The sequence below is a fragment of the Pteronotus mesoamericanus genome, unplaced genomic scaffold (assembly GCF_021234165.1).
Source record: "Pteronotus mesoamericanus isolate MK-2021 breed Mesoamerican mustached bat unplaced genomic scaffold, CSHL_Meso_final contig_20, whole genome shotgun sequence".
Classification (NCBI taxonomy): Eukaryota; Metazoa; Chordata; class Mammalia; order Chiroptera; family Mormoopidae; genus Pteronotus; species Pteronotus mesoamericanus.
The window spans coordinates 80665533-80680776 of NW_026555085.1; the positions used below are offsets into that span (position 1 = coordinate 80665533).

At 35.0% G+C, this 15244-nt stretch overlaps 1 protein-coding gene across 2 annotated transcripts in view; it reads right to left on the reverse strand.

Moving 5' to 3' along the window:
• Window positions 1-63: 63 nt before the first annotated feature.
• MED23 (mediator complex subunit 23) overlaps window positions 64-15244 on the reverse strand; it is a 43289-nt gene continuing 28108 nt past the window's right edge. For both annotated transcript variants that reach the window (XM_054569972.1, XM_054569971.1), the window contains 12 exons: window positions 12576-12700; window positions 11455-11657; window positions 11196-11376; window positions 10251-10421; window positions 9641-9857; window positions 7973-8209; window positions 6838-7003; window positions 6200-6272; window positions 4981-5195; window positions 4222-4342; window positions 3348-3479; window positions 64-1735 (listed from right to left, as the gene is read on the reverse strand). In XM_054569972.1, coding sequence (XP_054425947.1) covers window positions 1568-1735; window positions 3348-3479; window positions 4222-4342; window positions 4981-5195; window positions 6200-6272; window positions 6838-7003; window positions 7973-8209; window positions 9641-9857; window positions 10251-10421; window positions 11196-11376; window positions 11455-11657; window positions 12576-12700 — 2009 coding nt within the window. In that variant the 3' untranslated portion in view covers window positions 64-1567. The remainder of the gene's footprint in view (window positions 1736-3347; window positions 3480-4221; window positions 4343-4980; window positions 5196-6199; window positions 6273-6837; window positions 7004-7972; window positions 8210-9640; window positions 9858-10250; window positions 10422-11195; window positions 11377-11454; window positions 11658-12575; window positions 12701-15244) is intronic.

The following is a 15244-nucleotide window of genomic DNA, read 5'->3' on the forward strand; positions in this document are numbered from 1 at the left end:
CCAGCCAGCCCCCTGCCTGGTACACAGCAGACGCTCATTCACACAGAATAGTCAGTCAGACAGTTTATTCATTTAACAGATTTTACTAATTACTTTGAAATCTTTTACAATCTTAAGGCAATTTCCCCCCAGAATTGACATTAAGTTCCTCAAAATTTAATAAACCTTGAACAAAATTGTACACTGCATTTAAAAAATAAATATTTAAAAATGTTAAGATTAGAAAAATGCAAAGAATCACATCATCTGCCAGGTGAGTGTCAACCTGGAAAAGCAATTAATGTATTTTTAAAAACAGAGATTGAAGAATCACCATTTAAGCATGAATTATTAAGTTTATGCATTTCTAGCTATGCTATTTACTTACATTGCTTCCAACTCATTTCCTACAGTTAAGTTCAAGTCCACAGCAAAGGCATAAATTTGCTAATCTACCTCAATTAGGAACATTAGCTCATTTACTTGGAAATCTATGATAAAAATTTTAAGCCATTTAAAAAGAATATGAAACTGTGTTTACTCCTGCAATGCAATGAAATCCTTAGTTCTTTACATGACAAAAATCTCTTATATCAAAGACAGACAAAATAGATTTACGTATAAAAGGGTATATAATAACTGTTCTACATGTGTGGTGCCTTTAAAACAATGTATTTGAAGGCTGAATGACATTAATAAAAAATATAAAAACAAAACCCATGGCTAGAATAAGAAAGACTGAGAGTTATCTAATAAAATCTTGATCACAGATACCTTGATGTTCCTAGGCAGCTCTAATAAACAGTTATGGACACCAACAATGTCTAGTTTACTCGATCTCTTAGAGACGTAAGTATAGACAGGGAGATGGGAGTTACAAGGTGTCAACAGATTCACTATTTGAATCAAAATATTGGGTTGGCCAGAAAGTTGCCATGGTTTTTTCCATAAAATAAAAGACAATTTTCATTTTCACTAATAACTTTATTGATCTGGATATTTTGAGTTATGTCAGCTATCTCCCATATGGTATAGCATTGATATTTCTCAATTAATGTCTCAATTTGATTGCTATCAATTTCAACTGGTCTATCTAACTGTGGAGCATAGTCCAGCAAGAAATCTCCAGCACATAACTTCGCAAACCACTTTTGACATGTTTGATCAGTCACAGCACCTTCTCCAAACACTACACAAACCTTTTTTTGCATTGTTGTGTTTGTACCTTTCTTTAAATAATAAAGCATAATAGGCTGAAAATGTTGTGTATTTTCCTCCATCTTCCGTATTAAAATGGCTACACAAAATTTCACTAATTTTGATAAATTTTTTGTAAATGCACGCTGAGACGACAGCTGTCACAATACAATCTAACAAAATTGTTTTGAATGAAGTTAAAGACAACTAAGACATATTAGAGCCATCTAATGGAAAAAACCAAATGGACTTTTGGGCCAACCAAATGAAATAATCTGAACGTCACTGCTTCTACTATATCACTGTGTAGCATGACCATGTTCAGATTTAATAGACTTGAGTCCACTTTCCAAGACGATGTGTTTCCATTTCACCACAGTACCGCCTGATCTCACTGAGTCACTGGTAAAGACACTGGCACCTGATTAGACTGAGGTGCTGGAGACCCACTATTTATGGCTTGTGGGGGTACTGTGGCTGGTTCCATCTTGCTAATGTGTGTGATAAATCGAAGACGAAGTTTTAAAGCTGGTTTTAAATTACAGATGATCTTCTCTACCTAAAAAATGAAAACACATGAAAAAATATTTCAACCAGAGAACTTTAATTTCCCACTTTTTAAAGTGATTTATACATATCCTGAGACAATAAACTAGGGATCAGGGTGGATGAGAAGTTTATCTATATGTTTTGTGTTTTAACAAAAGCAGATACAATTATTTCTTTCTCACATAAGAAAAATGTGTTCTCCCTCACATACATTCTACATGTGTATATGTGGGCATATGCATATATCTATGTATATGTGCATATATTTACAAGAACATATACACTTAGCTAGCCAGTAATTCCACTGTCAAAAGTTAGTATAGTTTACACTGGAAATTTTACACATGCAACAGGTGATCATCCTTTTAAAATGCCGTCTTCACAGAAGCATGAAGCACAATTATATTTGGAAGTTCTTTGAGTAACATATGTCTGTAACATGTATCTACAAAGCTAATTTCTTTTGGTTCTGATTTATATTTGGAATTCAAACTAAATAATATCAGATCTACTCTTACTTGAGATACTTTAAAGAAATAAATACATCAAGCAGTTTCGGTTTTCTTCGCTTTACTCAAATGCTTTTTGGCCTTCTCAGGAAAGGTCCCCCCATTAATAATTTTTCCTTTCAGCAATGACTATGTGTCAAAGTGCTGTAGGCCCAACTATAAGGGATATGTTAAAGAAAACATGCCTATGTTGGTTCCCACTCAACTTTCCTTGACAATCCATCTGAAAATGGAGTCAACATCCTCCCCTCCCCATGTCCACGGCTGCAAGGAAAGGATCCTGTGGACTAGGGTTCCTATGTTTTTTATATCAGTTTATCTCTCTTTCCCATTAGAAAAGGAAATAACATTAAGTATGGAGGAGAGGCTATTTAATGTCTCCACTCTTCTGAAATGGCCAAGATTGTTTCCTACAGACAGGAAGCTCAATTATGGCTCAAGGAGGTCCTGTCTGCTTTCAGACAGTTGTAACAGGAAGTGGATCTTTGTATGCTGAGTCAGAATGTGCTTCCCTTTAACTTCACCAGAGTTTATATGCCCTTTGACATGACACAGAACAGATCTAATACCTAATGCAAATGGCAACCCTCCACATAGTGAGGACACAGACAATTCCCTAAGGATTCTTAAAATTCAAGTCAAGCATTCCCAGTTCCTTCAACTATTCTTCATGAAATTGCTCTCTGGGCTCTCCTGGCTTCAGTGTTCTAGTGGTGCCGCAATTTGTCTACAGTTCCATGATGTACCCTGATCGCTGTGGGGAGAAGTAGGGCCTCCTTCCCTCGTAACACAGCACCTATCTGGCTTTTCAGTAGCCACACCAAACTGTTTCTTCCTATTCAGGTTACTGTTAATTAACCCCCCCATGTCTTTTTCAGATGTCCTGTTGCAAATATCAAGGGGAAAATGTGGGAAGTTATAACATGTATTTACTTTTACTTTGATACTATATCCAGAATAATATGCTCATGTAGTGTAAAGGGGTCTGATATCAACGTTTTTCCCTTAAAAAAAAAAACACATTAAAACCACTCACCAAAACAAAAAAATTTTATTACCATATGGTCAAATTTTCTCAACTAAACATATTAAAAATAATGAAAGTTAACTTACTTGCTCTTTTATGCTGTCACCAGTAAACATATACTTCATATGATACAGGAAGTCACAGATGGGATCCATGTAATTTAAGTGGGCGCTACACTGGTCTACATTCAGCAACATGTCGTAAAATGCCACACCAATCTATTTAACAAATAATATAAAATTATTCAAATGTTCAAAAATGGTTTAATGACTCGGCAGGATGCAGTTGGGTTCCATCCCAAGACTAGCACAGAGGGATAACATGTTTGTAGAAGAACTGTCCCTGACCATGCAAACCTCTGTGTGCATGGGAGATCGGACAGGGCCTGCGGCACGGGAGAATCCACAGCGCCACAGAAAGCCCCCAACGGGGCTTCAAGGTGATTGCTCTTTATAGTTCAGTAATTTCTCTTAAAATTAAGAGGCAGACGACCCCCTTTCAGGAAACCATTTCTCAATTTATGGGATAATCGCAGTCTCAGGGATCCTTTACATTATACCCTCTTAGTTCTATTTGGTGGCTCATATGTTAAGGTTCTATTCCTGCCTCATTTTCTTTCCTCTGCACTCGTGTTATAGGTGATTGACTTCATCCAGTTCCACGATTTTAATTAATTTCTCTGTACTATAGTGCAGGTTCTCAAATGCATTTCTCCATCCTTAAATTTCTTCTCAACCTCGATGATGAGTACTTCCTCCTGCATCTCCAGGTCAACACATCCCACACCAAACTCATTATGGGTATGTATATTAAGTCACTAAGTCCTCTAAAATCGCTCTTTGATCCTATTACAGACTTCACCACTGATTATGATATGAAGTTTGAAAAACACTGGGAAAGAAACCTAAATAGATTTTTTAGAACCTAAAGTTATCACAGAAAACCTAGATTATATTTTACCTCTATCATACATCGAGTTCTCTCTTGTTGAAATCTTTGTAAAAATGGTCCCACAAGATGGTACACATAAAGCAACTGGAATTCAGTCTTTACTATAGGAAGAAGTACTTCAGTGAGAAACCTAAAATTTGAAGATAACATTTCATGTGATTCGAAATCAGTTTAATTGTTTGACTTTTGTTAATACAGCCTATCCCAGTATTCGCAAAACTTATAATAATTTTTTTAAAAATTTCTTTTAATTTTGGTAACATTTTAAATTAACCTCACATCTCTCAAATCTTTATCCCAAAGATTTATTTTCATTTGATTATTAAAATAAATTGAGATTTAAAATCATTCTTAAAAATAAAATTACTGAATGACAGAGCTGAATAATCAATCTAATATAAATGTCATGCTCTAGAAATTTGAATCTAATTAATACCAATTTTATAGTCAAAGTAAAGAATCAGAAAATAGCCTAAATAGCAGTTATACAGTTCAGAAGGCAACTTTTGGAATACAGTCTGGAAAAAGCCTCTTTAAAATGTAATGGAAAACTAGTTACCAAATTATTATTGCACAAATTACATTTTTTCAAATAATTCTGGAATAAAAGAGCCTTTTTTTGATTATCTACAAACACTGCTTAACTCTTACTTTGCAAGTCGTTCTACTGAAGGAGATATATATCTTATATATAAATTAGGTTATAAAACAAAACAAAAACAAAATGAAAAAAAAAGCCAAATTTCTTTAAGAAATCATAATACCTACTTGGGAATGAGAGAAAGCTGCCCGATGCTGGAATGGTGCCACACAGCATGTGCTAGAGCTAATGTATAGCTACAGCTCATCTCAGAGTAGGACTGATGACAAGCAGTGAAGTCAAACAGGCGGAATGGATAGCCGACCCACTCTGTTTCAGACGTCAGGCTGGGGCTGCTGATAACACTCACAATTTGATCGTGAAGGACAATCCAATATGGCTCCTTGAAAACCAGAGGACAGCCTGACGAAAAATATCACTTACCCAGTATTCCACCCCATATTCATTATCACACTCCCACGTCTAAAATAATAGCTCTTTCTCATTCTTTAATGTTTTCTACTTATCCAGCTTGTGTCTTTGTGTAATAGGGATTTTAAAATCAAAACTGGGTGGCTTCATAATGAATCATTAACAACCTGAAGAGAAATGCTTGTGAGTCAGAGGGCTCCATACACACGCCTGTCCTGTTCATTTAGTACCTGATACATACTACACAGTGAACCCACTTTAACAATATTTACTACAGACAATACCAATACGCATATAAAAGTGTATATATATATATATATATATATATATATATATATATATATAGTGCGGAAGGAAAAAGTGACTCATAGAGGTGCATACTCAAAGAAGTCTGGAGAGCACAGTTTTAGACAATATTATTGACATTCAAAGATACAACAGACAACTATGTGGTGTTGACTAGACGCATGTGGAGGTCACAGAAGGGAGACTTCAGATGAGTGGCGAAGTCAGGGAAGGGTTCCTGAAGAAGCAGGTCTAAGCAGGCAAAGAGTGAGTAGCTTTAGGGAAGCTGACAGAGGAAGAAGTGTTCTGGCATAACGTCTTATTCCCTAACATATCAGAGGTACCAGAAACATGTCTCAATGAGCATTATTTGCATGAAAAAAGACTCTAGATATATAACATGCTAAATGGTCAAAACTAGATCAAATTTTAACTTAAAAACTAAGGTTGGGTGAATAAGGTGGGACCAATGGATGTAGAGACCCAAAAGTCAGGGAGATTTAATTAGGTTTGATGCAGAAGGCAAACAGAACAGTCACTGTAGATTTTTGAAGCACTAATAATATGAAAACTTTAAAAATATGAAACACTTCATTAACTTTATGAAGTCCAGTGTAAAGGCATCCTATTCTTTCGGCTGACAGGCAACACCGCATTCCATTGCTAGGTACAAATCATAGTTTAACTCACTGGTAGAGCAGTGATGATCAATCCAATTGCATTCATCCATGCTGTAATGTTCTCTCTTGGTACTAAAGGCTGGCTACAAGTTGGAAAAAGAATAAAAATGTAAAATTATAAAACATTTCATATGGTTGGCAATGGATCTTATTTTGAGAACATATATAATTTGGGGGCTTACAAGTGACCTAATCCAATAAATCTATAGTAGATTTCTATTGAATAAAAATTTAATATACAGAAACGAAAGCAACATAAAGCTTTTGTTTTGAGTTGTTTCCTTTAACAAATGGGCTGAAAGACTATTTTCATTTATTTATACTTCTCTAGTCATTATCCCCTATTTTATGTTGGTCTTTAAAGAAAGGACTCTTGACTTTTTTTTTCCCGAGAAGTTAACATTATTCCTAAATCAAATGCCAAACAACTAATAGAGAATAGAAGATGGAACAAACCCAGGTATTCTGACACTGTCCAGAGCTCATTCCACTACACATATATTATAAGGTTAAGATCTGGAACCAAATGACAGTTACTAGCCAATGCGCATCGGCCTTGGAACAACAGATTTGTCTAAAAGCTCCAAATGAAATATTATTCCCTTTACAAATAAGCAATAATCTTATTTCATACGACAGGATACACACCTTTTCAGCACAACATTTAGAAGAGCATTTCCAACTTCTTTGCCTGAAACAGCTAAGGCCATGAGTTCCACACAAGTAACATGCAGAGCATGGGCAGCTGGGTTGGGAAACTCATTGAATCTCCAGTCACAGTTTGGAAATGGACCAGGAGATTTGCCAGCCATCGGTGCAAATGATTAAAGCAATAACTATTTGATTATTTTGAGATCAATGGTTCACATTTGTATGGTGCTTTATAGTTTTCAATGTTTCACATGTAAACATGTCATTAGATTATCAATTTATCTGATTATGAACCCCCAAGAAGTGATTTATCCAAGAGATCAGAAGGCAGATAATACAAACCAAACACAAATAAGCTTCACATGACAAATGTATTAATTGCAACGATGTGATCAACCGTAAGGTATAAAACGTCAATCTTATACAGGTGGGCTTTTATAACTGACGTGATAGCTACAGATGCAACCAAAGTGTGACTATAACTCTCAACCTATTTCTTTTAATTGTTATAGGACAGTTAAAAAGAAAGTTACTTCATAATAAGTAATTCTTTTATGTCAGGAAATAAATTCCTTGTGTAGGAAAATAAATTGTGTCCATTTATATACAATTTCTCTACCTAGTAAAGGGTAGCATGGTATATTGACATATTAAGTACAGCGTGCTGATAACTTAAAACACGAAATCAAAATGAAGAAATAAAAATACCAATATAGCAGCTTTTTAACTAAAAAAGAGAGAAAATAAGTTTTATTATTATTTAGTAACATTTTTAAAACATTCAGTCATTAAAGCAACAAAATTCTATGTTCACCAGTAGCAAACAGATACATGTACTATAATACATAGTTCATTTATTTAGAAATAGGATTGTGTTCTTTGAAACAAATCTTATAATATCTGTTTTTAAATATAAATTTTAATGGAATGAATTTCTGCCTATCTGGCACAATACTGGTAATTTAAGATTTCAAAACCTTTACAGAAGTAAAACTAAAAATGACCTTTAAGAAACTTGAAGTCTTAGAATATATAAAATAATTACCTTGAAAAGACAATACACCTATGTTCTCACAAATAATACATACAGTTATTTCTAAAAATTCTGTAAAGATCACAATAAAAAGGATATTATCTACTAGTCTGCCAATCAATCTGCAATAGTAGGTGTCATCTGGGACCCAAGGATTGTCTTCTCGTGCGTTCATAGCACATTTCAGGTAAGTGTCACTTAGACACCAACCCTGCGGTCGATTATCCTTGAGTGAGCCAATGATCGCATGGACAAGTTTTCGTTTGAGAAATGTGCGATCTCTCAGGTGCTTTTCATAATAGTGCAGAGTATTATACAAATAAGTCACTGGACGATCTGCCAAGAAAACAGATCACCACAATGCTTATCTGGTTACTGACAACTATGAAAAACTAATGCTCTATTTTCTAGATTACTAAAAAAGAGCTCAGAAGATTATGAAACTATTTTACATGCTGGGTAATTGCAGACAATGAATATTTTAATTTTAGGACGAGGCAGAAGACTTCCAATAATATACACATCTTGTATTTAAGGGTATTCATTACATTCTGAGGTAGTGATTTCACTCCTCACTCCTGCAAAAATGACATGTACAAGGACATTCCTTGCTAGGTGACAGGAATGGGGCATTTTACTGCATATGCTTCTGTACCGTGTGCATATATCACCTAATCCAAACGAAAAATGTTTTCAAAGGAATGCTCACTTGAACTTCATACCTATTCTGTAATGCTAAAAGACAATTCAAGCTTCTGCACTGGAGGAAAACACTTTAGTTTAAAGACCAAAAAAGAACTGTTTCCTCCCCCTGACCACAGAAAAATATACTTTGTCCCCAGAGTGGCTGTTCTGGGACATTCATGCTTTTGTCACTGACTCTACCATTTTCCACACTAGGTTTAAAACTTTAAAATTGTCTTTAATTTCTTTCTTTTGATATTCTCCCCATGACCAGCCAACCAAGTCCTATTCCTCTTTCTCCTTTGACTATCTGTCCCTTCTTTCTCATTTCCAATGCCATCATACATGTTTAGATACTATTCACACACCTGAACTTATTGACATAAGCTGTTAAAATGGCTTTCCCTTCCAAGGCATGCTGCCAACTACAAAAGGATTTATCTAAAATAAATATTTTCCACTTATGCTTTCCATGTCATTACCTTACTCAATAACTTCTAGTTTATTATTGATTATTTGCAAGTTATAAAATCAAAACTGCTCATTCAGGCCTTTAAGGTGATCTGTCAGTACAATATATGAATTTTCAATTTAACCCACTGAGGTGACTGTTTTGAAAATGCCTTGTTTTTAATACCCTCATGAGTTTTTCAAAGGATTCTTTCTGCCTAGTACGTTTTTTTCTTCTGTTTATACAAATCACATATACCACAGTTAAAATCCTATCCATCCAAGAAGCCTGCCAAGATCCAATTTGTTCACAGGTAACATCAGTCTATTGTGGACACATAATTTTCCCCTTCTATACTCATTTGGCAATTAATCATACACTATGTAAAATAAAGCATCTCTTGCATATCATTCTTCTTTTTCTGCTATTTAATACATTTGCTATGCTTACCTATTCATATTTATATGTCATCTGTTTTATATTTCATAGTATCAATGTATGGCACGCACCCTCAAAACACTTTTATTTTAAAAAAATTAAAATCTTTAGAACCACTATTACCTGAATAATCATGCTCAGCCCACTTTTGTTTATAGAGCTATTAAATGGGAATAAAATTTGAAAAATCTCACCATGAAATTTATATAACCCCCCTAGGTGATCTAGTAGAGTCTCCAGTGACTTGGATACTGGCAGCAACTCTAAAAATCTGTGGATGACTATATCAAACACTGGAAGGAACCGAAGACACACATTTCCAAAATAGATGGGCAGATAGGGGGACTGGATCTGCACAGGGGGGTCGACCTGCTCTGCCAGGCCCTCGAAATACAGCTTCTCTGGATATTTCTGTGGAAGTGAGGAAATGGTAAACGTTTAGGGTGTATTTTTTTTATCCTCTTAAAAAAAAGAGCTAAATAAACTTGCTGTTTTTAAAAGAACATGAAACTGTGTTTGTTCCTACAATGCAATGAAAACTAGAGTCCTTTATTTGGCAAAAATTTCTTATCCCAAAGATACATTAAAAAAAATCATGTATAAAAGGATTTGCAATAATTTTTTTCATTTTGTACTGTAAGTACCCATGTCTACAAAAACTGTAATTTTAACTTATTTATAACTTTAGAGATACCATAGAACCTTGAAAAGTTTAGAGACCAGAGAGAAAACAGCCATATCAATACCCAAATACCTAAGTATGGCTTAAAAAGGATTAACTGAAGTGCAAATATGAATTAGTACCTTGTGATAATTCATGTGCTTGGTGTGCCAATCATTCTGCAGCCAGTGCTCTGGGGAATTTTCCTTCACAAAGTCGCTTACTCGGTTTCTAAAATCATTTGGTTTGAGTAACAGCAACTGAATTATGAAATAACAAACCTGGGCTTCATTTCCTTCGTGACTACGCATGGCCTTTGAAGAACAACAGAGAAAGTCTATGAAAACACTCAACCTGTACAAAAACATGGCTCTGCCACTTGACAGTCTAAATTTAAATAAGTCTTATTATATCTCTAGTTTATCCTTTTTTTAAATTGATTTACAGATTTGCATCATTTACCCTAGTGGAGAGTAACCATCTTTTCTATCTATGCTCCACAGCTAAGAGATTAATGTTAACCAACTAAGTCACCTCCAATACCACCACTATAGTATTAAAAAATGCAGCATTGTCCACCCTGATCCATTATCTTTTTCTTCAATTTTTGCCTGAAATAGACACCAAAGTCAGGAGCAAAAACCATCTGGGGAATCCTGGGTGGCTCTGAGTCAGTTCAGTTGTGACTGTGGCTACCAAATTGTACAGAAATGGTATCAGCACTCTGCCAAGCAATGCAGTGACTTATTAACTTCTGATGCTGGTGGGAGACTTTGAGAATCAACTCAGGTCTAACTGCCTGTACTGTTAGATAATCACAAGGTCAGGTCATTTCTGTGCCATTTACTCTATACCTTCTGTGCATAGAACATAGTAGATATTCAATACATACTAATTAAATGAATGAATAAAGAAACTTGGAAATCTCTAGTTCTTTAGGGAAATGATATCAATGCTTGATTATAGTATAAATTTATCAAATCCTTAGAAGCAATATACAGCAGATAAGCACACGATCCATCAATCACACACCTTGATCCGAAAGAACACAGACAGCTTAGAAACTTATTAAGTAAGCATATTCTTACCAAGCAGAGAATTAGTCTGTCCAATGTAACAATGTTGTACTTCCACACCATGTCATTAAGAATTTCAATGCATTTGTTGAGCTGCTGACCCCCAGCGGATGTGGAGAACTCATATACCAGGAAATCCGCAAACGTTCTCACGTGGGCTACTAAGGCTCTGGCTCCAATTCTTTCTAACACTCTGGAAAGCAGAGAGTACAAATTGCTGCATGGTAAAACAGGCTGCCAAATGGATTGCAGATCTAGGTTTCTGGCTTACCTATAGCCAATCTGATTAATATGATCTGTTTCCAAGAGCATTTTCCAGAGGAGACAAAGAAAGAGAGGAGAGCCTTGATTAGAAAAGTGGGTAATGATGTTATTTTCATTGCTCATTGACTTCCACTTCCGATACTCCTCCTCCACATTTTTTTTCAGATTAAAACGACTTTCCTGAGGTACATTATTTTGCTTGAAGAATGCCTAAAAGGAAAATCAGAAGTTTATTTCAATGGTTGTAGTAAAAAGAGCACTGGCTATAGAGTCAAGAAATCTGTTCTAGACCTGACTCTGACACTCATAAACACTCAATGACCCCAAGCAACTCAGTAATCAAGGCCTAAATTTCTATATTGGGAAATGTGCAGGCTTGACTAGATTACTGTGAAGATTCCGTTCTTAGATTTCCTAAACAGAAATTCCAAGCAAGCCTGAATTCAAAGGTTCTTCAATCATCTGGTGATAATTCTGTTCCCCTTTAAAAAAAAGGAAAAAGAAAAAGAAATTTATGTGCCCTTTGGTTACATATTTTAGTATTTCTGTAAGGAAAATCCATCACACCGGCCCAGGGGTTCTCTGAGTGCGGTCCCCAGGCCGTCGGCACCGGCCGCAATTGGAATCCAGGCGATTGTAATGAGTTTGAGGACTACTGCTCTAGCCCCACTAGAAGTTACAGAAAACAGATGTTCATTATGCCTAAAATTTCCTCTGAAAAGTAGATGACAGGTAAGGTTTTCTTTCTCTATATTACAAAAGTCAAGTTTATTGTTTTCTCTCTGTGTGATTTTTTTAGAAATATACTCAAGTGTAGCATATATGTATTCTGTGAAGCTCCATTAAATTATATTTCTCTCCATTTCAGTTCTATAAGGATGAATTTTTCAGGTAATGTGTTCATTCTCACAAGAATTAACTAATAAAATGAAGCCATCATAATTAAAATTTTAGAAACATATAGTCCTAGAATAAAACAAGGAAAAACTCAACATTTTGGAATAGCAAAGATTTTTTTAAAAAAGCTAACTTTCTTTGGATGTCAACAGAACTAACTCTCTAGAATAACACTGTAAATGGGAAGAGTGATTTCATATATATTCAATATGTAATTCAAGACCAACTTACCTGTAGTGGGCCCGGAAAACAACTAAGAGTATGTGAAGCCCAATTATGAGGAGTAAAACTCATGATGGTCTGAAGTATGTCTTTACACCAAGTTCCCTGGATTGAATCTGAGCCTGTAAAAAAATCTAAACATAAACAAATAGATGTAAACCGCATAGAAATGATCATATCTACAATTCATCACAGAGAAAGCCACAAACAATTATGTACACTCAGAGAATCTCACTGTAGTGCATTTACTGCTTAACTAGTAATATTCAGCTTAGGACCTGAGTTTGAATGATATGAATTACCACATTGGTAACTATGAACATAACGAGTGAAAAGAAGACCAAAGACAACTGGTATCTTCTTAAGTTAGAGTATCAATGATATAACTTTTGTACAGGTCCACTATGATTGCTCATTTAGTTCATTCTGATAATGTGGTATTGGAACTCTTCTGCACCAAGAGAATAGAATTAAGAAAGTATCCTTTCTGGTCGTTGAAACAACTATAAACTACAAGTACCTCCCTAAATTAAAGAGATTTATTTATTTACACAAATGTAATTTAGATTATTAAATTCAATAAATATTTCTTTAAAATAGCAGTTCTCAAAGTGTGATCTATAGACTCTGTGGTCCCCAATATCCTTTCAAAAATCAAGTCAAAGCTATTAAAGTAGTATAGCTAAAATATCATTGGCCTTTGTACTGTATTGATATGTGCATTGATGGTGCAAAGGCAATATGGCTAAAGCTGTTGGCTCTCAGAACAAATCACTGGCACCAAACTATACCGATAGCCTCCTCACCACCAGACGTTCTCAGTGAAAAAAAAGTTCCAATTTCACTTAAGAATACCCTTAATGAAGTAGGTGATAAAATGCACTATACCTCAGGCCTTCAGTGTACCTATTTTTAATGTTCTGTGTGATAAAATGGAAGAATGCATAAAGTGTTCTAGCTATACACCAAAGTGTGAAGGGCATGTTCAGGAAAAGTACTTGTGTAATTGAGTGTTCAGTTAATTTAGCTTTTTTTTTTTGCATGTCAAATATGTATATTGTTCAGGGTCTGGTTTTATGTCAGGCTGCACACCTTTCATCAGTCCACGCTCTCTCACACCACGTCAAACTGGCCTCAGCTAGCAATACTTCATTAAATCCAGAAGATTGAAAAAAGAAAACAAAGCCTTAATTTTGAGGAAGAAAATCCCGTTCTTTTTTTTTTTTCTCATGGAATTCCAGTTTTACTTTAAAGAACATCTGACAGATAACTTGGGCATTAAGGAGACTTTTTTTTTTTTTTTTAAATTAACAATGGAAGCCTGTCACTTCCAGAAAAACAAATGACTGCATCTTTTACTGAAGATAACATTTGACCTTTCAAATGGAAATAAGAATTTTGGAAAACTCCTATCCACTGCCATGAAACTGACAGTTTTCCAAAACTTGAAGACTCTTCTGATGAAATTTGTAGTAAAATCAACACAAGTAATTTTATGATACTGTACAAGGAAATGTGTCAACATTTAGAAGATCTGCATAACCCAGTGAACCAATGTTTTTCAAGAAACCAATTCAAAAAGTTACAAAATCATCATGATTTAAAAAATCCATTAAAAGTACAAAATAGATCCATGGATTATAAGGTAACAGAGTGCAAAATACTCACTGACAAGATTTTGCATTCCACATGTCAACTAACTAATGTTTAAGAAACTTGTCCAATTTTGTGTGACATCGAAAAACACGCACAATCAGCTGAAAAGGCTATTAAAATACTCCTTTTCCAACCTCCATCTATGTGAGGCCATATTTTCTCCTCTTACTTCTACAAAAACCAAATATTGCAAAAGATAAAATACAGAAGCGAATATGAGAATCCAGCAATCTTCCTTTACATCGGCCATTAAAGAGATGCAAAAAATGTAAAACAATGGCACCTCTTCTGACTGAAGTTTTGTTTTTTGTTTTGGAGAAATTAGAGTTTATTTTTCATAAAATATGTAATTTATGTTAATATGTTTGGTTTGTTATTGTTACTTTAAATCAAATAAATATTTTAAAAATGTATATTTTAATATATCATAAAGTAAGTATCAATAGATATAATCCATGTAAACAGAAAATCTTCGGGAATTTCAAATTGTTTTTTTCACATTTTGTATGAAATGTCCAGAATAGGCAAATACCTGGAGACAAAGTAGGTTAGTGTTTCTCTAGAACTGGGAGGAGGGAAAGAATGGGAAATGACTACTAAGGGGTATGCAGGTCTTTTGAGGGTGATGAAAATGTTCTGAAATTAGATAATGGTGATAACTACATAACCCTGTAACTACAATAAAACTGAATTTTACACTTTAAAAGGGTGAATTTTGCCTTCGCTGGTGTGACTCAGTGGACTGAGCCTCAGCCTATGAACCGAACGGTTGCTGGTTCGATGCCTGTTCAGGGCACACGTCTGGGTTGTGGGCCAGGTCCCCAGTGAGGGGCGTGCACGAGGCAACCAGTCGATGTTTCTTTCACATATTGACGTTTCTCTCCTTCTCTTTGTCTCTCTCTTATCCTCTCTCTAAAAATAAATAAATCTTCACAAGAGTGAATTTTATGGTATGTACATTGTATGTAAAGAGAGAGCGAGAGAGACAGCTGTGGCATACTCACTGCTCTTACACTAAAACC